The sequence below is a fragment of the Colias eurytheme genome, chromosome 25 (assembly GCF_061535395.1).
Source record: "Colias eurytheme isolate Ceu_HAF_F1 chromosome 25, ilColEury1 Martin Lab GWU primary, whole genome shotgun sequence".
Taxonomy (NCBI): domain Eukaryota; kingdom Metazoa; phylum Arthropoda; class Insecta; order Lepidoptera; family Pieridae; genus Colias; species Colias eurytheme.
The window spans coordinates 6,702,892-6,729,720 of record NC_143004.1 but is presented as its reverse complement, the minus strand read 5'-3'; the positions used below and the strand labels follow the sequence as shown (position 1 = coordinate 6,729,720).

At 32.3% G+C, this 26,829-nt stretch overlaps 2 protein-coding genes across 3 annotated transcripts in view; both read right to left on the bottom strand.

The window, feature by feature from the left end:
* Positions 1-6,932, bottom strand: part of eya (eya transcriptional coactivator and phosphatase 2) — a 47,196-nt gene extending 40,264 nt beyond the window's left edge. Inside the window, exon 1 of one of the 2 annotated variants that reach the window (XM_090116153.1) lies at positions 6,662-6,932. The gene's annotated coding sequence lies outside the window, so the exon portion shown is untranslated. The remainder of the gene's footprint in view (positions 1-6,661) is intronic. The other variant, XM_090116154.1, reaches the window with a different exon arrangement.
* Positions 6,933-7,453: 521 nt separating this feature from the next.
* On the bottom strand, positions 7,454-25,441 carry LOC149897720 (ethanolaminephosphotransferase 1-like). Its single transcript, XM_090116375.1, has 9 exons — positions 25,363-25,441; positions 14,222-14,290; positions 13,603-13,792; positions 12,955-13,108; positions 12,243-12,351; positions 11,115-11,269; positions 9,413-9,590; positions 8,678-8,854; positions 7,454-7,556 (listed from the first exon to the last, which is right to left on the bottom strand). The coding sequence occupies exons 1-9, from the start codon at positions 25,417-25,419 to the stop codon at positions 7,491-7,493; spliced, it is 1,155 nt and encodes a 384-aa protein (XP_089972501.1). The 5' UTR covers positions 25,420-25,441; the 3' UTR covers positions 7,454-7,490.
* Between the last annotated feature and the right edge of the window lie 1,388 nt (positions 25,442-26,829).

Sequence of the window (26,829 nt, the reverse complement as noted above, 5' to 3'; positions counted from 1 at the left end):
CACATTCCTCCATGGAAGCCTTTAGGAGGAATCGATTGTCAAAATATTATATTATGGTAGTTTGAGTTACTGAACTTGATCTTTTTATTTTTTTCTTCCAAAAAACTCAAAAGTGCAACTTGTGACCGGTACAGATAGATTGCTCATAATTAGGTCTATCATTGATAAAAATACCAGATTCCACCACGGAGGCGTTTACGGGGAATTGAATTTTATTAGGGTAGTTACGATACTTGAACTTTTTATTTTTTTTCTCCAAAAAAACTCAAAAGTGCAACTTGTGACCGATACTGATAGATTGCTCTTAATTAGGTCTATAATTGGTAAAATAAACACATTCCTCCATGGAAGCCTTTAGGAGGAATCGATTGTCAAAATACTATATTAGGATAGTTTGAGTTACTGAACTTGATCTTTTTATTTTTTTCTTCCAAAAAACTCAAAAGTGCAACTTGTGACCGATACTGATAGATTGCTCTTAATTAGGTCTATAATTGGTAAAATAAACACATTCCTCCATGGAAGCCTTTAGGAGGAATCGATTGTCAAAATACTATATTAGGGTAGTTTGAGTTACTGAACTTGATCTTTTTATTTTTTTCTTCCAAAAAACTCAAAAGTGCAACTTGTGACCGGTACAGATAGATTGCTCATAATAAGGTCTATCATTGATAAAAATACTAGATTCCACCACGGAGGCGTTTACGGGGAATTGAATTTTATTAGGGTAGATACGATACTTGAACTTTTTATTTTTTTTCTTCCAAAAAAACTCAAAAGTGCAACTTGTGACCGGTACCGATAGATTGCTCATAATTAGGTCTATCATTGATAAAAAAACCAGATTCCACCATGGAGGCGTTTAGGAGGTATTGAATTTTATTAGGGTAGTTACGATACATGAACTTTTTAACTAACTACCCTAATAAAATTCAATTCCCCGTAAACGCCTCCATGGTGGAATCTGGTATTTTTATCAATGATAGACCTAATTATAAGCAATCTATCTGTATCGGTCACAAGTTGCACTTTTGAGCTTTTTGGAAGAAAAAAAATAAAAAGTTCATGTATCGTAACTACCCTGATAAAATTCAATTCCCCGTAAACGCCTCCGTGGTGGAATCTGGTATTTTTAGCAATGATAGACCTAATTATGAGCAATCTATCTGTACCGGTCACATGTTGCACTTTTGAGTTTTTTGGAAGAAAAAAATAAAAAGATCAAGTTCAGTAACTCAAACTGCCCTAATATAATATTTTGACAATCGATTCCTCCTAAAGGCTTCCATGGAGGAATGTGTTTATTTTACCAATTATAGACCTAATTAAGAGCAATCTATCAGTACTGGTCACAAGTTGCACATTTGAGTTTTTTGGAAGAAAGAAATAATTTTTTGATCGATTGATATGGAAATTGTTTGAGCCAAAATCATGTTTTACTGCATATAACTCAGAAACGGTAGGATATAGGAAAAAATGATTCAGGTACAACTTGTAGATAATTTTATGGCCTTTCAACTTTTCCTTGAAAGTTTTTCTCTAACATGTACCGTTTTTGAAATTTAAGCGAAAAATGAAAAAATGGACCTATTTCCCCCCTCCCCCCACTCCGAGGCTCCTCCTAGTGGCCCGGGGTTTTAGTATGTTTATTACCTAGGGACTCTTGACATGTTTCCGAAGAAACATCTTACGTTACTAACTCACGCACTCTAGACCCCCCTTGGAGGGACTCATTCAATGGACTAATATAGCCGTAAATGCTGAAAATTTTCGCAAATTTCGACATTCGGTACTTCTCATGAACACAGAGCCTTTAACAGTAACGTCTTATAATACAGATAAAGGAAAAATAGGTTTGTTCGGAGCCCGAGTCGAGCGCGAGTCCGACTCGCACTTGGCTGGTTTTTTGCTTTACAGTTTGCAGTTAATGAATAAGGTTTAAGTTTATATGTGATATTATGATAACAAGGTACTTTGATAAATAAAGAGAAGTATTGAAATTTTTAGACCGGGAGATACTGACACAAAATTTCGAGTCATTTGTAACAGGATGGCGGTTCTACAGGGTTCTTAGTACGCAATGACAAAAAGAAAAACGATGCAGATGGTGTGAACGCTGGTACCGGCGGCTTAGTCGCGTGGGCGTTAGTCGAACTCGTCGGAAAAATAGCGAAAGTCAAATGATTTGTAACACAAAAATTTTAGAATTTACCGATAGCCCATAAAAAAGAAGTAGGCGGTAGTGTCATGCCATACTTTTCCGGTGTGACTTACAGCCCGCCATACCGACGCGAATATGTTGATTTAAATAAAACAATTATTCAACCATTTGTATCAGGCTAACTTTTGCACAGGTAACCATCGTCGTGCAGCCATTGACGAAAATCGCCATGCCATACTTTTCGGACGATTCCAAATGGTCGCCATACCGCCGAAAATCTGCAAAAAATTTTTATTTCGCCAAACTTTTTGTACCAGTATTGCATTTGGATTTTTGGAGAGTATTTGATAAAATGTGACCATAATTATATTTGCCATACTTCTAGTAGGGGGAAAAAGTGCTGTCATACTTGAAAAATTAATTTAGTATGTATTAATTTATATAAGTGAAGATTTCCAACACCTAGATCTTTGAAATTTTGTATTTATATTCGTTGATCCTCAAACTTACAGGAAAAATAAGTGCCATACTGTTACAAATCGTTTGACTTTCGCTATTTTCCGACGAGTTCGACTAACGCCCACGCGACTAAGCCGCCGGTACCAGCGTTCACACCATCATTTTTCTTTTTGTCATTGCGTACTAAGAACCCTGTAGAACCGCCATCCTGTTGCAAATGACTCGAAATTTTGTGTCAGTATCTCCCGGTCTATTTGTTTCTTTATTGATTTAATAAAATAAGACACAAGCCGCGTAAAATAAAAGGCCCATCAGGTACTTTAACAGTTACTTTTATTTAATTTCGTATTTTTTTCGAGGTATTATAAAAGAACCGGGTAACCCGGTTCTACCCGGTTCTGAGGTCGATTTGGAACCGGGTTTCAGAAACTTGGAACCGGACTCGGTTCTGCATGCCCTATTTGTAAATTAAAACATTTTAGTAAATGTTATCTTTAGGATTATCCTAAAGCAAGGAAATCCAATAAATCAAAAATCATTATTTAAATCCATTCAGTCGTTCCTAATTTATAAATATTGTACAGATCACACATTTTAGTTCATATAAAAATTATTACGTCACGTAAAAGCAGTTTAACAATAACTGATTATTTTTATTTCCTCATTATTCTTATATATAAAAATTAATCGCAAAATGTGTTGGTAAGCGCATAACTCGAGAACGGCTGAACCGATTTCGATAATTCTTTTTTTATTATATTCCTTGAAGTACGAGGATGGTTCTTATGTAGAGAAAACGTAAACATGTACCACGGGCGAAGCCGGGGCGGACCGCTAGTTAATTATAAACAATAAACATACAGACAGACAGACAATAAAGTTTTAAGGTTCAAAGTGCTTAAAACAGGACTTATTCAATATATCAATAATTTATCCATTAATAATTATGTAATACATATATGTATACCTTTTTTTCAGTGAGATATAGATATGAATATTCTTGAATGTATCTTATAATATACCTGGTATAGGTACCTTAGTATTGCACAGAAAATCCGATCATGTAGAAGGATAACTAAACCCTTAATAGGATATCTTGTAAATAGTGCCTACGCCTAGAGGTACCTACTTACGTTCTAGTCAGTGCTTTTTTTAATAGGTACGGTAATACATATACCTAAGATCCACCCGCGGCTTATTTGCGTATAATAGGTCTATGCTACTTTAAGTATAAATTGGTAATATAAGTAATTAGTAAATAGTAATAAATTATATCTTTCTACTTTATTACTTATTGTCTTTCTACTTTTCAACTTTGTAATTTATTGCTGAAAATATCTCATCAATAATTCAAAAACGTCATACATTTTACAGTTGCGCTTGTAAATCAATCTAGGTATTCAGTTTATAGGAAGACATTTTCTTTTCACTTTATTGTGAGTAGTTGTATTTTGGCAATGAGAATTAGAAATATGTGAGCTAATTTGACGCGCAAATACAATTGTAAAAGGGTGAAAAAGTGATCCAAATGAATTATAATCGCGCGACAGAGCAAATCGCGCGCGGTGAGGGAAGCCGCGGGCGGTATATAAGCTTGCTAGTTACAAATTACAATATAATTATTATTTATTACCTACTTACCTACATACAAAATTTGTACTTTTTGTCAATATTTTGGAACGCTCATTTTGTTATATTTTCATTAATTACTACTTTTGTTTTATACTAGCAACTATTTCTAATGACATTTTAGCGATTTGCACTGGCATGACTTTGCCATCGATGAACCGGGGTTTAAACATGTTAAAAGGTTGGTACGGTCTACCTATATTATGTATATTAATTCAGGTTCTTAACTAGATATATACCTATCTATCACTTTCTTCAAAATTAATACAGCCAGCACCTATTGCACAACAACCAACATAAAAACAATCTTTAGCACGTTAGTGATGTGTTTTAACAACAACCATTTTTTTGTTAGTTATTAATATATATATATTATTAATATATATAATATATAAATATTATATGTATTAAATCAATATAAAATGTCCACCATAAAATAAATATCATAGTATACTTTGTTATATCTGATCTCTAGATAATTATTTTGATTTTAACCGCTCTACCAAGGGGCAGTCCGAAATCCGTCGCTGTATGTAATTCGTTAAAAATTAAATTAAATTCCTACATATTTTAAATCTAATCTATGATTGAAAATAATAAATCTATATAACTATAAATTTTAATACAGTTGTCATGTATGTATATTATTATAAGTGGAGTTTTTTTATATCATGTGCTTTTTTGTCGCCTATGTTATGTTTGAAGCGTAATTTTACAATAAGTCAATAACAAATACCTAAGTAGATTTTTTGTAACATAATTTATTATCTTTTGTACTCTTGTAGCAAGGAGTAAATTAAAATACTTACCTAACACAAACCATAGATTTGGAACGAGTAGGTAATAAAAGCTTGCGCGAGAAATTTTTTATAGAGATTTTTAGGCCCGTAGCGCGGAGAGTTATTTTTTTATTATTAGTAGCTAAAACTTATTCACGATTTATGAAAACTAAGAAATAATTTCAATTTTATGAAAATATTACAGATTTACCTACCTAGATAAAAAAAATGTTTTTGAAAAACGTGTACGGTCTACATATTTAAATAAAAAATACAACAGTAAAGCTTAATCCCATCAAAAACATCCTGTAAAAAACCCAAGTCTCGCAGCTCAGTCTTTCTACCGTCAAAAGTTGTGAGATCCATGTAATACCAAGTCGGTTAATCTATTTAGTGTCTACTTGAAGGACCTTCTGTCTTAAGTTATTACATAAGTTATTATCATGCCAATATTAAAAATATTTAACGTTTTAAACAAATAGATCGACTTGGACATCGCTTGATTTGATTAATAATATGTATCACACTACACAGCACGACGGGCCAGCGACCAACAGGAACGAGAGTTTCAATCGCGTGAGGCGCGAGAGACTAAAGAATCTTATATAATATTGTAATATTCATTTTGTTTTCATGCGATGTCCAAGTCGATCTATTTGTTTAAAACGTTAAATATTTTTAATATTGGCATGATAATAACTTATGTAATAACTTAAGACAGAAGGTCCTTCAAGTAGACACTAAATAGATTAACCGACTTGGTATTACATGGATCTCACAACTTTTGACGGTAGAAAGACTGAGCTGCGAGACTTGGGTTTTTTACAGGATGTTTTTGATGGGATCTCACTTCTTTTTGTAGAGCCTTTCTTTTTGATACCACCACCAACCACCAACTGCATAAATAACTTTGTAATCCCATATATTTATATGGGATTACAAAGTTATTGATGCAGTTGGTGTATTTGGAAAACTGGACCGAAATTACAAAATATTTAAGTTTTCCCATGATTAAGACTCTAAACTCTATATGTATTCCAAATATGAAGCTTCTAAGTCTGCTAGAAGTGCCTTGGACTTTTGATGATCGGTGAGTCAGTGAGTGACAAAATTTAGAAACTTTAACAAGTTGTCATTCTTAAACTACTGGTTCAAATTGACTGAAATTTTAAATATTCCGTGTTTATACAATGCCGGATTAGTTACTGAAGATTCAGGTTTCTTGCTTTATCCACAACCGAATTATAGGGGGTCGAAAAAGGCCCGAATTGCTTCGAGAAAAGGATGGTACGGCCGTGCCGCTTTTTTTTTGCTCGACTTGGCGGGGGCACTGCCGTGCCCCCAGATGTTATCGATGTAGATATATTTTTTTTATTTTGTACTTATTTTGTAAAAAGTTCAATAATTACTTTAATAGATATTATGACATTTTAAAACCTATTTTCCTCGCCCGTATTTTTGCTCTACCTACCAGACAAAATTATTAAACTTTTAAAAAGCTTTCCAATTCTTATAAGAAATTATTTGATAACTCCGTCCGCTACAAATATCTCCTCTATCAAGAGACTTTTCAAAAATTTCATATAACAGATTCATAGTCAATGTATCTAATAAAATAACATCCTAATTTTACCTCAATCTTTAACGTCTGCATTCCCGCAATCGATATTAATTATCATTGTTTGCAACCATTGCATGCATTATAAAACATGCCCGTTCCACACCAGTCTTTATCACCACACTTACCTAAACTACAGGAAAACACGAATTTTTAACACAAACACTTCACTGTCCACTATGAAATACAATACAAGCTACGAATCTGCGAAATCGGATCCTGCTTTTAATTTTCTTACGATAATAACGTAAAAAAAATCGTCAACAAGTGAACTAACAAAGCATCCCGTAGCTATCCGAAGCTGTACTGAAATTCTAAACCCTGACTCTGGTGTCTGTGTCCAGCACCCCCCATTACTAAATTTCGTATAGACTCCGAAACGTCGTAAGTACACTGTGAGTTTGACGAAAATTATACTCTTAGCTCGTGGAATAGGGTTGAATATGTTGCAGAGGGTAACGCAGCTTCCGACCGTTTACAAAACGACCGCGCCGCTACAAGGCTATGAGAACGTATAATTTAAAGACGTAGCTCAGATACGAAGTGGGGTGATATATTCGTCTCACTCGCTCCCGTTCAAGAGGCGGTTCTGATGCTCACTTTGCAATGTATGGTTGCTCATTTTTTGCTATTCTGTATTAAATTACGTATTATTTTGTGAATTAGATTGTGCTGCGGTGTCATATTTTTGCTTTATACCTACCTGATCTTTAAGCGGGATAGTTCAGGAGCAGGTTGATGTAGCAGGAGCAATAAAACTATTTAATTTTCTCTATATTAATTTATTGTTATAAAAATCACAATAAGAAAGTAAAAAATAATAATACAGCACTTTTCTTATCTTCTATTTTATCTTTTCTTTAGGAACTTTGAAACATTGTACTTTGAAGTGATCGCACATTTGCCGGACCTGCATTGGAACAAATAATTTTTTTTAATATTAAAGTTATCTCAATATTTATTGACTCTTCCGTATATTTAATTAAGTATTGGTCATCAAGAAATACGTATCACTTGAAAATCACAATTAAAACATAACATATTTTTCCGTCGGACTGGGAACATGAGTACAAAATACCAAGAAACCATAATTACCTACATGATCCAGCATCGACATAATACAATGTACAGAGGCTAGAGATAAAATATATATAGGAATATAAGTATTATTCTAGTAATTCATTAATTACTAATGATTAAAGTCCTCTATTTAATTAAATTATGAACAGCAAAACATTTCTCCGAAGGCACATTGAATCAATCCAACCTCTTTAAGCTTAATCCATACATATAACGTCGTGAAACTTTACGATTTGACAAGAGAAATGATGTTTAGACTACATTTATCAGACTGATATTTGATAGTCGTCTTTTGTTACATTTATATCGCATGGCCTCAGTGTAAAGATAAATAAATTATGGGCTTTAATACCTGGGAGGGATATGATAGCTCATTATTTTTTTATACGACGAAATTATGATGAAACCTGACATAAAACATTGGAAGTGTATTAAATTTTACAATGTTTTGTGACTTTCAGTTTTATTTTACCTATTTTAAATATGAAGAACGAATGATATCTAGTATGTTTATTATAATATTTTTGTCACCCTAGGCATTAGTCATAATGACTTTTTAATTCAATCATCGCAACACCGAACTATTACAGGCATAGGTATGCGAATTATTACTCTAATAATAATAATTAGTGGGTACCAACTTCGTAATATTTAAAAATTCATAGCAAAATGTACTAAAAAAAGACGAGGTAACTAAGTGTTTCATAAATTTTACATGCTAAAATTTTTATGTTCGTAACTAATAAATATTCTGAGAAGACAACAACGAAGTGTTGAATAATTATACTTTTTTTTTATACGGTACTGCTAAAATTAAAGCTAAAATTAAAGTTTATTATATCACATCAATATCTACCCTAGTAATATTGAAATAAATGAATGAATAACCTTTACAGACAAAATTATTTAACGAATAGAGACTTGTACGAATAAGTTTTTAACTTCACTTACCACGCACACCCCATAATGTATATGGGCAAGAATCGCAAACACAGTCAGCAAGTACAAAATGCCCAGTTCGTATTGGGGCAGATATTTCGCTGCCCCTACTCCGAACACGAGGGGCACGTTTATCCAGCAAATAGTGTCACATTTCTGATCGCTCATCTCTGCTACTATCAGACGACTCTATACTTAAAATATGTATTAAATATTAGTACCTTATGGCTTTTTATGGGAAGGGGCTGTTATCTAATTCTTAAGGAAAATGACGATAATCAAAATTGATATTTTAAGACATTATAAGCACCGTTAAGAAAAATTATCATTCAATAGAAATTGTACCTACATATTATTGTGTTTTGTCGATTGAAATATCAAAATGATATTTTAGCGTTCAGTATCAGTTCCCCTTAAGTCTATCCGCTTTAAAATGTTTAAAAACTACGAAATACATATCGACAGATGCGTAAAAATTTTGATTGATATATCTATTACTTTACGGAATCATAAAGATGAAATATAAAATTAATGAAAAAAGATGCTGATGCAGAACTTCACGCCAAATATCTGTCTAGTAATTCAAAAATATGTATTTGTTTTTTTATTTTATATTTATTACCTATCATACTTACCTAAGTATGATATGAATTTAGTTTAACACTTGATAAAATATTATAAGTACCGACTTATATTTTATCAATTGTTAAACTAAATTCATCAATAAATAAAACAATATTATATTACCGCAATATTACTAAAAAGTGTGCCAAACAGCAGGAGGAATGCTCTCAAATCGCGCTCGATGATGCCCTGTGACGTCACAGCCCATGACGTCATCGTTCCCATCATTATTAGTATTGGCCATATTGGTCTAAGTGCATCCAGTAATGAGTACATTTTGCCTGTACGATTCTTGTATGACCTATAAAAATCAAGTTATTTACTCCGGATGTAATAATAAATTAATTCACGGACATTTTAGTTTTTGACTGCATTTGCATTATAGCTACAACTTAGAATCGAAGGCAGTTACCAAATATTGATTTTATGTTAAAAATTTAAAATAACGACTCGTAAATCAAAATGGCTCTTGAGTGCGTAGATTTTAAAATTAGCAACAAATATAATATAATTTTAGCAACTTTATAGTTACAATAGTGATATTGTAAAAATTATTAACTCTTAAGTTAAATTATGAGTTAACTTCCTTGTCTTTTGCCAAAACCATAGCAAAAAACCGCAACATTGAATTTCAGCGGCATTATTAATTGTTTAATTTAACCTTTTTATAAAACTATAAAGCTTGTGTCTGCAAATAAAAAACTTTTTGCAAACACGTGACATTTTTCTCATGCTTAAAAATAATAATTATTCGTTAGTTTATTATTAAGAACCAATTAAATATAATATTTTATTACTAATTAAATTATGTTTATTATCAATCAATAGAAGCAGGTGTTCATTTTACATATTAATATGTGAATCATAATTTGAACACGTTTTAAACTTTTAAGATGAAATTGATGAAAAATAATAATTAGATGTAATAAAATTTGATTAATAGTGTTTTAATATAGAATAAGAATAAGAATAAGAATAAAATAATTTTTATTAGGCACACCAAATTACCACCACCAACACAAACAAAAAAAAGAAACAATATAAAAATACACTCTTAAATATAATCTAACATAAAAATTAAAACTAAGAATAAGATTTGTGTGGCGACTGGCGACCTAAAGGGTAAGGCCGCTCAGCTTATGCTATGCCGATGTGGTCAGCATAGCGCTGGTTTTCAGGGCCCCACCAGACAACAAAATGCTTAAGTCTAAAGTGTCTCTCTCTGCTGTTAGATAATAAAACAATTAATTAAGAAATAAAATAATTATATATGTTTGCATGTATAGAATATAATATATTGCGGTTATTTTACCCATATTGTGAAATACATATACTTATATACATATATATATATATATATATTTACATAATAATAAATAACCACAGTTTATAAATACATATAAGGAATTAAAAGAATACAACTATATTGCATACTATATAATACGTATATATTATAATAATAATATGAGTTTTAAATATAGGCATTGCGTATAGCCTTGGTATAGCCCATTCAATTTTGACATAAAAATAAAAATAGTGGTCAAATAACAAAAATTCCCTGTGAGCCAAATTTTGGTAGAGAATGTTCGTGTGCTAAAAAAGTCATACGGGGTCAAAGGTCAAAAGTTTTAAAGATTTTTGGATTTTTCTAGAAGACGGAAAATATAAAAAAGACTATCCATCCAGTTATCTACAACTTCTCTATAAAAATAGTCTATGTAATTTCTTTCCTAAGTTACCACTCCTGAGATATCGCGATTTTAAGATTCAAATTATAGGTACTTAGAGACGGCCAATTTAACCACCTAGTAAAAAATCAACTTACAAAATAACATTATACACAGCGATAGGCAGTGTGGTGAAGAGCCCAGTGGCGTGGATGGCTATCTCCAGCGCTTGGACGAAGGTCATACCCAGTATGTGCGTTTTGTACACCTGGGGACCATGGAGACCAGCTACTAGGAACATTATGCTGGACACCTGGGTAATAATAAAATGCTTTTTAATATGACGTATTTTTTTACGTGTCTGTAACTCTAGGTACCAATGAGAAGTTTTATTTGAATTTGAATTCGAATCTACACTGTTTCTAATATTATAGCTGAAGAGTTTCCAACCGAAGTATCCGATTTAAGAATAGGATCGGAGCAATGCCGGTAAAACCGTGGGCTACAACTAGGATATAGATAAATATAGATCTTTTATATTTGCCAAATAAGTTCTTTAACATTTTGACCGATTTTGATAATTCTTTCGCCAGCATATAGGCAGCGACATCCATACTAATATTATAAATGCGAAAGTAACTCTGTCTGTCTGTCTGTTACTCAATCACGCCTAAACTACTGAACCAATTTTCATGAAATTTGGTATGGAGATATTTTGATACCCGAGAAAGGACATAGGATACTTTTATCCCGGGAAAATGACGCAATCCCGGAAATCCCACGGGAACGGGAACTATACGGGTTTTTCTTTGACTGCGCGGGCGAAGCCGCGGGCGGAAACCTAGTATGCTATAGATATAATTATGCGTACCTGCAAACTCTGCTCAATTAATTTCTACTATTCTTACTATTGAACTATTAACTATTTATAGACTACAGGCCCATGTTGAAAAAATTATGGGTCATTTGAACCACCAGGTGACCTATCTAGAACGATATAAGAGCATAAAATAATAAGATTCAGCACTATGCCGTCACTTGTAAGCTGTCCACCTGAGTGCAGATGAAAATTCGAAAGTACAGGTAGAGATTTTTTCCCTTGTCTCCATGATTTTTGTACGGCGTTGCGGAATAATGGATTACAAGCAGTATTGAAATAGTATGACACAGATTGCGATATCTTTACATCTATCGAATTTAATTTGTTCCTATTAAAAAAAATTGTTTACTAAAACAAAGAACATTTTGGTTGATAATATATAAATTAAGAATTAGTAATATCTTACCCACATGCTAAGGTCATATCCCCAGGGCAAGTACAGGATTCCTGTGTTGTATTTCTCCCAGTGACTCACGTAGAAATTGAGAACCACACTTACAACTACTAAGTAACCCCTGACAATAAGATAATGTATATAACGATAAATATTTTAAGTGTGTGCATATTATCTATATGTATACCCTGTGCAATAAATTTTTTTTTCAATAATAGGGATACCTAGTCTCTAAAATCACATTGAAAGTAGACGCATCGAAAGAAAAGAAAGAATAAGTAAAGAAAGTAAAATATATCGTTAAGAAATTGGTGTTATAATTATTTAATTATCTTGATTTAGTAAAAAAAATAAATTTAAAGCGTGTAATTCATATGGGGAATTATTGTAATTAGCAGCGAAAAGCACACGAGCAGCACCGCGGGAGATCAGTTAGTAAACACAATACATATCGAAAGCTTTGGCATCCTACTAATATTATAAATGCGTGTAATAGGTAGATATGTATGTTTGTAACTTTTTCACGCAAATAAGTACCACTAAATCGATTACAATGAAATTTAGCACACATATAGAGGGTAACTAGGATAAATACATAGGAGAGGTTTTATCCCAGAAATCCCACGGGAACGAGAACTATGCGGGTTTTTTTTGAAAAAGCCGCGGGCGGAAAGCTAGTATTTTATTAAAGTTTTTTACTTAATTTACTTAAATATAAACTTACCTAAACACAGAAAGAGAGTACTCATCCCTCCCATACACAGAGAACAGGCAGAACGGAATGAGAAACACGATATAGGAGTCGATGCCGTGGTCGAACATCTCTCCCAGAGGGCCCGACACACCGAGCCTCCGGGCTTGCTTGCCGTCTATGCCATCTATATACATATAACATAATATAAATTGTATGAATACTGAATTGATTTCGCTAGTGTAATAAACAATTAGGTAAATTGTACTAGTTATTATTTTAACTTGGAAATTATATATAACAAAATGTTATTGAGAAATGAGAATTTATTATTTAATTATATTTTGAGGCTTATATGGTTCGTATCACAATATTATGATGGTTTTTATATCGATGCTACACACATCGTTGTTTTAATATTACTTTTAATTGCAAAAGTCCCCCGCGTAAATGTAGAGACTTTATCTCTACGTACATTGATTAAATCTAAAGTGATAAATAAAGGATTAAAATTAATTGCAAGTACGGCCTCTATTATTTGCACTAATACCTAAGAATCATGTTTTCATAGTTTAAAGCATGTTGAGCTGATGTTTAAATTCTTCGATATAATTTTCCATTAGTAAGTAGGTAGTCTATTTTTAACACATTTATTCAATTTTAAATACCAGCAAATCTCACCCAAATTATAAGCCAAGAACAACAGAACACCACAGATCATGAAGATACACTGTGGTATAGGTTTTGACCCCGGGTCTCCTCCAGATGCCGTGAGATTGTAGTCGTAGTACATTAATAGTATCACGTTAACGAGCATACAGACAAACCCGAGGAATGTGAGTAGGTTTGGAGCTACCCATTTTGGGAATATCTGAAAATATAACAGACAATTATTTAGCAAAATAAAGTAACCTACAGTCTACGTAAACAGCTCTTGATTTTAATGTGAAAGGTACCTATCATTAGATTTTTTATAGAAAAATTTATTATGTAATTAGCCGCGTATTTATGGCGCCAGATAAGGTACAATTGCAAAAGATTTTCACGTAGAGGAACACAAAAACGCAAATTTTTTATTTCTAAATATTGGTACCTTCACGCTTCATCTAAATTACGTCGAACTGAAAAGCGCTACATTCATTTTTCGCAATTATTTTTTAAAATTATCTTTAAACCTTTCAAATAAGCTATCTCTGGTGGAAATTTCCTGTAATTCCTCTTTATAATTCTGCAGTAAGTAGCATTTTATTAAGGCGTTAATCTTTTATACCTTTGTGTAACGAAAAATTGTAAAAAATACCTTTACAGCAGTGTTCCAAGCCGGGTGCATCACATATTTGCTGAGAGGGCTCGTGTCTATCGCACTGTACTGAAAAAATTATGGTCTATGACTATCTACTACATAGTATAAAACAAAGTCGCTTTCTCTTACCCTGTATCCCTATGTATGTTTTAATATTTAAAACTACGCAACGGAATTTGATGCAGTTCCTTTTTAATAGATAGTAATTCTCGAGGAAGGTATTTAGACAAAGCGGGCGGAAAGCTAGTACCTAATTAAATAAAGGAAACAAATAAAAAAAGTTTAATGTTCAAAGGACATACAGAGAGTACAAATTCAAATAGACAACTCATCTCCAGAGGGATTACCATTATATTATTGTTATATTTTATTTTTAAGTTTATAAAATGTATTCTATAAGGTGTACAATAAAGTATTTTTCATTCATTCATTCATTCATTCATTATGTCTTAAAGCCGTATTATTTCCAGTGTGAGAAAGTGATGGCGCTAGACGCTCTTTATACCTACTACCTACTACACTCTGTAATTTTTCCATAATGGAATTGATACTGATTTAAAACAGCATGGTAACCAAAGCTAACTTCGAAGATACTTATGGTTGATATTCGCTTATGCCTTATGGCAGTGCAAGCTATAAAAAATTTTTGCCCAAAAAATATCAATTGCCAAATCAATTTTTTTGTTCAAACTTTTAAGAACAAAAAAATTTTTATACTTGAAGTTTTTGTTAGCAATCAAGGAAGTACCTTGTAAAGTTATTTAAAGATCATTTGTCATAATGGTTCAAAGTAATATTATAGAAAAAAATGTTTGAATATAATCAAACTTATAATTTTTTTATTTTTTTTATAATAGAGCGGGTAACGGAGCAGGTGGGTCACCTAGTGAGGTGATCACCACCGCCCATGAGCACTCACAAAGTTTGTGAGGCTGTTACCGACTTTCGAAGGTGGGTGTAGGCTCTCTTTTTTTTAACCGACTTGAAAAAAAGGAGGAGGTTATCAATTCGGCCGGTATGTTTTTTTTTTTTATGTATGTACACCGATTACTCCGAGGTTTCTGAATTGATTTACGTGATTCTTTTTTTGTTCGATGGGGGATGGTGTCGAATTAGACCCATAAAAATTTTATTCGGATAGGCCCAGTAGTTTTTATTTTATGAACATTTTTGTCTGTATTTGTAAATGTTGCAAGTACAAGTTTGAAGTCGGTTGTTTTTAACGCAGTTATCACTTGTCCTAAGAACAATGATTTTCATTCAACATATTTGATAATCTATATTCTATACACTGAATTGATAGTATTTTAATCTCACTGAATCATACCGCCATTATCAATTCACTGAACCATATCAATCTTTTTTCGCTAAAAACGATAGAAGATAATTATACAAACGATAGAGATAGAAGATAGTTTTCTTTTAAATAAGGTAGTCAAACGAAGAGCCCTTTAATTTTTTATTCCTGTATGTAAAATATAAAGTTCTAGAGGGTTTTTATACATAACTGTAATGAGGCCAAAAAATAACCAGCCGAATATAGAACATTATTGATGTCGGTTTAAAACAAACCTTTCAGTAATAACACAGAATACTTAATAGTAGCTAACGCTAGTTATAGTTAAATATATTTCTGGCTGTATAATACATCTATTATTGATAACCACGAAATGTAATCTTATACCTGTAGCCTGTAGTACTATTTTAATAGATAAATATATGCGTACAAAAGCTCAAATACATACATGGGTCATTGTCAAATTTTGCGCAGGTAAACGTAACTGCAGATTTCAAAAATGTGAAAAAGAAAATATTTTAAAATTGAACTTTTCTTTATGCCTGTGGCTGTTAAAACAACTGAAGTAGGGTTAATTTAAGTTGGCCGCGATGTTTAGCTAATAATTTAAGATTTATTTCACATTTAGTGCGTCAGGGTGGTGAAAAAATACAACTCTGTTATCATTATACTTTGCCTTTTATCATAAAATTAAATAAGCCAGTCGCACATATTTTGGCTTTTATATTAATTACAGTCTTATATCTTATAATCACCATTAGAAGTACAAGCTTTTTTTAAGTTTTACAGTAATTCATTTAAAGTTTTAGTCAACTCTGTTACTTTATGAATAATAACAAACCTTAAATTCTACACAACTCCATGAAATATCTATAAATTAAGAGCTAATTACAACATATAACCGCTTCATTAACTCGCAAATTAACCTATTGTAATATAGCAGTATTATATTGAATAGCTTTTCCTAAATTTCGTAAATATGTTCTTTAATCTTCGGGACACGAAAGTAACAGAGTTGTAACACAGTAACTTAGTTGTTCTTTTTGTACTATAAGCATAGACTAATACACTCAAGAAGACTTACAATCGCCATAGTAAAAAACGTAACTCGTTTCTCAGTTCCCAATTTTGTCGATAGATGTCACTCACAGTAGCATTTGGCATTTTTATAAGCTTTTTTATACGTTTAAGAACTAGATGTCGCCTTAGAGCATTAAGTCGGTTTAATGAAGCTAAGAGATGTCGCTACAAAAAAAATCAATGTGCCAAATAGTATCTTGACGTAAAATATAATACGCAAAAAACGTAAACTATAACGTAAAATATAATACGTAAAATATAATACGCAAAAAAATATTTTTATTTAAATGTTATTTTTTGCTCTGAATCGCGCAAGCGAAATGTTTTCGTTACAGAGCATATATACAACTTTCCGCCATCAATAATCGGGGCCTTTACGGCCGGCCGGTCGAGTAGACTAGTCTCTTCCTTTTTCGATTGAGGAAATCCACCTCCACATCATTTTGTTTTAGTTTTAAAGATTTAATAAGCGTAAAATAATACTTTCTTCATTTTTGTATTTTGAGTAAACGTAACACTAATAACGGTTAGTTTGACCAGAGGCGACTCGTGACAAAATTGTATGGGTGTTTAATTAAGTATTGAACTAAAGTCTAAAACAAAGAAAATACAGTAGCGTAGTAAATTCATTACAAAAAAAAAGCACCACAATAAGGGTGCTATTACAGATTTTTAACAAAAAACGCTATTTTACGGTACAATTTTAACTCAAAGCATGAGAACAAAGTAATATCTTAAATCTTTATATATAAAAATGAATCGCAAAATGTGTTGGTAAGCGCATAACTCGAGAACGGCTGAACCGATTTCGATAATTCTTTTTTTATTATATTCCTTGAAGTACGAGGATGGTTTTTATGTAGAGAAAACGTAAATATGTACCACGGGCGAAGCCGGGGCGGACCGCTAGTTACAAATAATTGGAATATTTCGATTTGCAACAAATAATGTTAACGATATTTTTTATCAGTTAAATAGTTTAAGAGATATATCGTAAATACCATTTCAACCGCTATTTTCAAGATGGCGGCCGTGGGACAAGGGTGGCGACCCCACAAACTTGGTTTTAGCTTCACACTGACCCCCCCTACACATCAAAAAAAACAAAATTGCGTCCTCTAAAAAATGCAAGGTTAGGGCTAAAAAATGTAACATTTCAATGGATCACTAATAAAAGTAACAAAATGAATTTTTAAAGTTATCTTCTGGAATCAATTTCAATAAAAATATAAAAAATAATACTATCAAGTATGAAGATGATCTATAAAATGGATTGCGCTATGTTTACGTGATCTTTTGTTTCGCGAAGGACTGAAAATTTCTCTTAACCTCTTATTGGATTCCGTATTTAGGCATTTGATATTCGTATTGGAGTTTAGGTACCTATACGATAAATTTAATTTAAAATTAAAGATATACATATTAATTGTTAAATGAATGAGCACAACTTTATTATAATTATTTATGGGAGTTCACTGCACCAGCGCTCCTTAGGATGGACCGCCTATTTTTGTCACTTCGTTCATCGCTGTTCGAGAGTGACTTCGTGACCACCATGGACTTAGATCATTAAGTAATCGATAACACTCGCAGGTGTTTCCCCTTTTGTCGAGGTATAAGATTATTCGAATCGAAAAATCTTATGCTTTCATAAAAACTACTTGCGTAATCGATTACAAACACTCTGCGTTTTCCTAGGCTAAAACATCGAAAGGACGTCTGCGAGTGCTCCGCTAAAAATGCCGTTTTACACTGTCAAGCCTTGCAGAAGCAATTCAAACATGTCGAATATTAAAAAAGATGGAATAACCTTTCATTTGTGTATATTTTTTTATTTTTTTAACGTACATTTCTAATTAAATGCAATTTCTAATAATCGTCGATGTATCGTTTAGCGATATGATCAAGACAAATAATCGAGTCGTTTACTCGATCATTGATGTGGCCCCACGAGACTATCATGGAAAGAAAATATACAAATTTAATCTTTATGAACTAAGAGATAAAGTTGAATTTAAAACCCGATAATGAACCGCATTCCTTACGAGTCTATCTTTTAGCCCCTTGACCACCGAGCGGCCCGATCGGACCACGGCCCACGGGCCACGACACAATAGATTTTCTATTGTGTCTGTGATTCCGGGGGCTGAGGCATTAAAGAAATACAAATTTAATCTTTATGATCTAAGTTATAAAGTTGAATTTAGAACGCGATATTGAACCGCACTCCCCACGAGACAACTTGGAATGAAATACAAATTTAATCTTTATGAACTTAGGGATAGAGTTGAATTTAAAAACTCGTCGCTTAAAAGGTCATAAATTTTTACGACTTTCGTGACACAAATTATTTTTGTGAATGTGTGATTGTGTTTCAATAGTGTGAGTTACCTTCCCCGCACCAAAATCAGTAGAAAGTTTAGTTAGAACATTTGCCAGCGTACTCCATCCATTACTTAATGATCTAAGACCATGGACCACGTTGCTATGAACTGTTTTTGTCAAAGAATTACTCGAACAATTAGAGCATAAATTTCTACGTAAGATGTATAGGTGCCCGTAGCTGTATTGATGAGTCTCGTACTTAAAAACCGATAGATGCTGGTTCAAATCATTGCCGTACATCTTTTTTTTTTTCCTTTCCCGTATTTTATGGTCATATAAATAATACTGTTTACAAGGGAATAATTAAGAAGAAAAAAGATATAGACATTTTTTTTTAACAGAAAATAAAGAATTTAAATAATATATATATTACTAGCGGTCCGCCCCGGCTTCGCCCGTGGTACATATTTAGTATTATGAACTGTATGTTTTCTCTACATAAAAACCATCCTCGTACTTCAAGGAATATAATAAAAAAAGAATTATCGAAATCGGTTCAGCCGTTCTCGAGTTATGCGCTTACCAACACATTTTGCGATTCATTTTTATATATAAGAAGATATACACTACTCTGATCACTATGTCGAATGTTTGTAGTGGGTGTCGAAATCTTATTAAAGGTACTCTGCTCCACAATCCTATATAAGTTACTCTATGATGCTCCACCACCGCGTTGCTATGAACTGTATTTATCAAAGAATTAATACTCGAACAAGGAATTCATAAAGGAGAATGACCACGGGTGGTATCGGTAAAATTTTAGTTGTGCCACGTATTCGTGATATTGTTAATTCCTATTTGTATTTATAATGATCATATGTATCAATATTAAGTCTTAATTATACCGGATAAATTGAAATAATAGTAAAAGTTATTCTTTTGAAACATGTATGACCACGTATGGAATCGGTAAAATACTAGTTGTGTCACGTGTTCGTGATATTGTTAATTCCTATTTGTATTTATAATGATCATATTTATAACTATTAAGTCGTAATTATACCGAATAAATAGAAATAAAAGTAAAAGTTTCTGTTTTGACACATTATATCTATCTCTCTTGCAAGCGTCCTGCGTCATATGTCATAGTTGAATGAATGTGTTCGACGCATTGTTCGACGTTATTTATTTTGAATTATAATGTTTATTACGATTTACTTTTCACATTTGTCTTGTAAATTAAAATATTACTTATGTAATAAATGTAAAACTTAACGTTCATCGTTAGTATAAACTCGATAAAGTATTTTTTTGAAGCGTTGAATAAAACTATTGTTTTATTTTTATTGTCGTGAACTGCGGCTTATTTACATAAAAACTTTAATCGTTTCTAAAAGTACTAACATCAAGCTTTAAATTGAGCTATATTTCATCTTGACACAATAAGTTTGATTGCGATACCAAGTGCCATAGTCACTTGGGCAATCTCCTTTCAATGTAATAAGTACTACTAACAATATATGGGCAATGCTGCCTGATACAAATAAAGAAATAAAAATAAAAATAAAAAAATGTAAGACGTATGTGCCGGTAGCTGTGTTGACTGAGTCTCGTACTTTAAAATCGATAGATGCTGGTTCAAATCATCGCTGTTCATCCACATTTTTTTTCTTTTCCCGTATTTTAAGGGTCATATAAATAATACTGTTTACAAGAGAATACTTAAGAAAAAAGAAAAGACATTTTTTTTAACAGCATGGAGGATGCACACAAACATTATTACAAGGATTTAAAAAAATTCACCAGCTTAGCTTTAAATCGTGAAAAACAGGCTTACTTTAATTCATACATTAATTCTAATTCAAACAAACCTAAGATCATGTGGAAACATATAAAAGACAATGTTACCATCAATCCTAAAAAGGATTCATTGTTACCTTCTCATCTCAGTAATCCCAATGTGTTAAATAGCCACTTTCTAAATGTCCCTGGTAAAGACCAATTACATCTTTCCATATTAACATATTATGAATTTAATCGACACAGTGATGCTATTTTTAATTTTACGAACGTAAATGAGTCATTGGTGTTTAGCACTTTAAAGGAACTGAAGTCACAAGCCATTGGAATTGATGACATATCTTTGGACATGTTTAAATCCACATTACCATCTACCTTGCCAATACTGACGTATATTATTAATGAATCTCTGAACACTGGCATTTTCCCTGGTTTATGGAAAAGCGCTCTCGTTCATCCTGCACCGAAAATTAATAATCCACAAGACCTGAAGGACCTTCGGCCAATAAGTATACTGCCTTGCCTTTCCAAGGTCATTGAAAAGATAGTGTATAAGCAGTTAATGAAGTTCTTAGAGACCAATAATATACTTCCAGATCGTCAGTCTGGTTTTAGAAAAAACAAAAGTACTGCAACAGCCATAACGGACGTAGTAGACGATATATTATCGGCTCAAGATGAGGGCAAAGGTACGTTCCTGGTATTACTGGACTACACGCGAGCATTTGAAACCATAAACGTGCCTTTGCTACTATCTAAACTCACATATTACGGTCTAAGCTCATTGACCGTAAAGTGGTTCAATAGCTACCTATCGTCACGAACTCAGACTGTTTCAGTTGCAGAGGAGGATGGTAGAATTATGCTCTCTGAATGTAAAGTGGTAACACGAGGAGTTCCTCAAGGATCTATTTTGGGGCCTCTGTTATATATACTGTACAGTGCAGACATAGTGACGCGAATAAAATCGTGTCGGTACCACATCTATGCGGACGATGTGCAGTTATATATTTCATTCTGCCCACATGAGACGCAAATAGCAGAAGAAAAGCTAAATTCAGACTTGGATTCAATTCGAATGTGGTCGGAAAATAACTCTCTTGTTCTCAACCCCAATAAGACCAAATATATGATACTCGGGACCCCTTCTACTGTCAAAATAATAAAAAATAAGCTGCCATCCGTACTTTTACACATAGACGGGGTACCTATACAGCGTGTTGAGGAGGTTAGAAATCTTGGCATCGTTTTTGATGAGAATCTGAGATTTGAGAAGTACATTAGCACTACAGCAGCTAATTGTTTCTATAGACTTAAGGTTTTATATCGCATTAGACAATATATTGAACCCAGCCTCAGACTCAAATTATGTGATAGTCTAGTTCTATCAAAGTTCAATTATATGGATGTGGTTTATGGACACCGGTTATTAGGTCGTACAAAACGGGTAATCCAGCGAGTGCAGAATGCATGTGCACGGTTTCTGCTGGAATGTCCCTCCGAGGGAACACATCACGCCATATCTTAATAATGCGCGATGTCTAAACATGGAGCACCGCAGGCAACTGCACTTTGCGTCCCTTCTCTTTGGCGTTGTCAAGACAGAATCGCCTCGCTATCTGTTTGAAAAACTTAATTGGAGGAGTGAACAAAACACTCAATACAACACCAGGGACGCACACAAACTCCTCGTACCCAAACACCATTCCGCTTGTTTTAAGGGTAGTTTTAAATATAACGCCACTAAATGCTGGAACAATTTGCCACCACCGCTACGGAACTTACGAACACTATATACTTTTAAATCTAAATTTAAAAGTATATTATTAGCTCACCAAATCCAGGTTTAGTGGTAAATTAAACATACCTGAAAATTGTCCTAAAAATACTTATTATTTATGTATTTATTAACTATTATTTATATGTATCTAATATTTACCTTGGCCGTTAGTCGCGTTATATTGTCGTATGATCTATAAGTTTATTATAACTCCTTTAAATTTATTTATTTTTATATACTTATGTATATAATATGTAGTCATAAGTAACTCCTTTCGTCCCAACTCGAAGCCTTTATTATAAAGGGGGCACTGAAAAACAGCGCTGCCAATGTTCCTGGACGTTGCAGCATATGCTGAGCTGCCTCCTTTTTGTCAGGGTCGTAGGACACACCTTAATAAATGTAGTTATCATTCTATTCTTCTTTTTTTTTTATACGTGTTTTTCATGTTAGTAATTTAAGTATTTGCTTCTTTTATTGTAACTATTTCTTATTGCGATGTTTTCTTATTTTACTTGTACGGTTTTATGTTTTATGTCTATGTATGTGTGTGTTGTGCTGTCTCTGATAAATAAATGTTTCTTTCTTTCTTTCTTTCTTTCTAACAGAAAATAAAGAATATATATATAATATACACTACTCTGATCACTATGTTGAATGTTTGTAGTGGGTGTCGAAATCTTATTAAAGGTTGCTCCACCACCGCGTTGCTATGAACTGTATTTATCAAAGAAATACTCGAACAATTAGAGCATAAATTTCAATGTAAGACGTATAAGTGCCTGTAGCTGTGTTGACTGAGTCTCGTACTTTAAAATCGATAGATGCTGGTTCAAATCATCGCTGTACATCCACATTTTTTTTTCTTTTCCCGTATTTTATGGTCATATAAATAATACTGTTTACAAGGGAATACTTAAGAAGAAAAAAGATATAGACATTTTTTTAACAGAAAATAAAGAATATATATAATATAATTATATTATATACACTACTCTGATCACTATGTCGAATGTTTGTAGTGGGTGTCGAAATCGTAATAGAGGTATTTAGTACTAACTTCCTTAGATGCTCCCTAAAAACTAAAATAATAATTCAAAAACACCGGAGTTTTTAAAACAACGCCCTCTAGATGTAATAATTGAAAATCGATAGTTTGCTGTTTCCTTAGTTCTAAAATTGGTCACTAGGTGGCGCTTTTAAAACTGCAAATTAAATAATAAGCTCAAATGAGAGCGCCATCTAGCAATAAGCTGAAATTACGGGGTACGATCTCTAGTATGACATTCATCAGTCCTCTTTAGATTCTATTAGTCCATGCTATAAGTGAATAAATTGCATACTCTTGATATGTTTCCACGTTCGAAAAGATTGATTTTGGTTTTTAAAACATTTTTCTTACATGTGGGCTGATTTTTTTCATATGAAACTTTGATCCACAGCAAGACATTCTTTTATAATTTGTATTTCCTGCCTAGAGAATTTAACGGCCTTCTTGTCAAATATTTTATCAATAGCATACTTTTCCTTCCGATTCTTAACTTTTTCATGGCGTTTTTTAATAGCATTTACTGGATTTACTGGATTGACGTCCGTATTTTTAGACTTTTTTCGTTTTTCTCTGTTGCATTGTTTTTAATACGTCTCGTATCTCTTGTTAACTGTTTGTAATTGTTACTTAAATTTTATATAATCTGTAAATAACTGCGATATGTTTCTCTTAACTTGCTTGCTGCTCAGCTGGCGTGAGAAGCATTTTAAGGGCGTTAATAACGGCAGAATATCCTGTAACAATATTTTCAAGGTTACATTTAATTATATATGATTTATTTACATATAACAACTCAAAATTACTTTAGGAAACCGATTATTAAGAAAAAAAAATATTACAAATATAAAATTTCAAACAAAAGTTAAAGAATACATGCTTCCTCAACTCTGTTACCATGAGCTAAGTAACAGAATGATGATAACAGAGTTGTAAATTTTACATTCTAAAAGACATAAATCATAGAATAATGCATTTAGTTATTTTTTTATTTCAAATTGAGCATAATTACCCCTTAAACAACAAATTGAACGTAAAACAATAGAAAAAAACGGTTTTACTTACGTTAATAGGGAGGTAACAATGTTGATGCGGAATAAAAACACGCGGCACGTTCAACGCCATGCGGTCGACTGAAATTCAGTGTACCCCTCCCCCCGACCTAACGAACGACCACAATGGCTGCAGAAACCTTGCTCAAGCTAATAGAAAGTCGAAAACAGCGCCACCTCTATTTTGAGTAATTATTTATTTAGTAACATAGTAGAGCACACGATTCTAAACACTACGTGGGACAAAGTTAAAATTTTTTTTATAAAATAAATTTAAGCACTGATCGGTTTTAAAATCTACTCTTAGAAATATTTACAATATTCTGTTTATAGTAATATTTTAATTGATGTGGGTTGGTATATTGGAAATTGTAGTTATTTTATATTTTCTGTAACGAAGTGCTACTTGGGACAGGTCAAATTTGTATGGAAAACCCTTCTGTTACCAGAAAAAACCACAATGTTACTTTAAAAAATAAAATAAAAAATGAAAAATAGGCCTTTATTTTATTAACATATTATTAGTAATGCGGTTAAGTTTGTATTTGCTGTAAGTTTTGAGTGACAGTTAACTTTTTAATGGTATAGAAGTAAAAAAGTTTTGAGGGACAAGTTTACCTGCGCAAAATTTGACAATGACCCACATAATTACCTTTATCTTCATGAATGAAGAAGTAATTTACTCATACAATTACCTACTTTACAATTCAATACATTTTAATGATATCTCTACAAAATTAATAACATATAACTTACCTTATAATTTTTAAAACCTTTCAAGTGTTCATCACTTAAATACTTATAATTAAACATTATGAACACAGAATTAACTATAAAATTGAGAAAATATAGATAAATTAACTACAAAATTGAGAAAATATAGTTTTTCTTATATTACATATTCGTTTGAGTGTTCACGGCCAACTGATAATATAGTCAGTGATAAGCAATCAATGAGTGATAAGAGAGATATTAAATAATTATGTAGGTGGGAGGTATTGATAGCGATTTTTGAGTATTTGCTGGGATTATCTTTCTTTAGTTGAGAATTTGGAAGTCCTAATACCTATCTATAAATTGCATTTATTGTCATAAAAAGCTACCTGAGTAAAAAGAGAACGGTGGTACAATAAAAAAAAGCTTTCGTGAAAATTATTACATTTCACATTATTGTGTGTTTAATCTATATTTTCTTCCAGAAAACGTTGGAATTAAAAAATCTGTTTCCCAAGTAAAACACACAGAGCAACGTTGTCACAGAGGCGTTAATTGAGTGCAGTGGTGCAGTGTGCAATTAAATATTAATTGTGTCCCGCCCGTGACAAATGCGAGCCCGGACAGCTGTTAATTTGACGTACTGTGTGCCACAGAGTAGGGTAATATAGAGGCTATAGATAAATATAATTTATAGTAATTAACTGATAATTAAAAACAATGTACCTGAAGAAATAAATTGGTATTTGATTGTATTTCAAATTGCATGTGATATTGATAAATAAGAAAAAATAAGGCTATGGATGAAATATAATTTACAGGAAAATGTAGAGCTGTTGAAAGAAAAAGGATTGAAGTATGATTGATGATATGATTCGAATAAAAACTGTAGAATTAAATATGGATATAAAAAACACAATGTATAATTTATTTTCAGTGCTGTAATAGATAATTATTATGTAAGTATCTTATATGTTGATTAACAATATTTAAGAATTAATGTACTATGTATTTAACATGTCCTAGTCTAATGAGATCTTTTTCATCAGAAATTAAACTGCCTGATATCTGATCACAGATATATTTGATTTCGTCTATAAAAAACGTTTCATGATTTGGCAGCATTACGAACACTCTGTATTTAACTACTCTGTGCCAGTGATCTACATTAATGCTCAATTGAACTGCCTGTTTGCAATTTGCATGAGGTAAAATACATAATATATTGGACTATATATTAATACATATTCGGTTACAACTGCGTATCCTAATATCTGAGTTTTCATCACTAGTAATTATTATCATATCTATAAATAAAAAATTATTATGTCACTGTGTTTGTAATAAATTCCTTGGAAACGGCTTGACTGGTTTTTATAAATTTTCATTGTTTAATCGTCAGGTCTAAGAATAAGTTGTAAATAATAAATGAACAATTAAAGATTTTGCATAAATTTGAATTTGACTGAAACATGATTTGAGATTAAATAAATAAATAGTTACCATGTA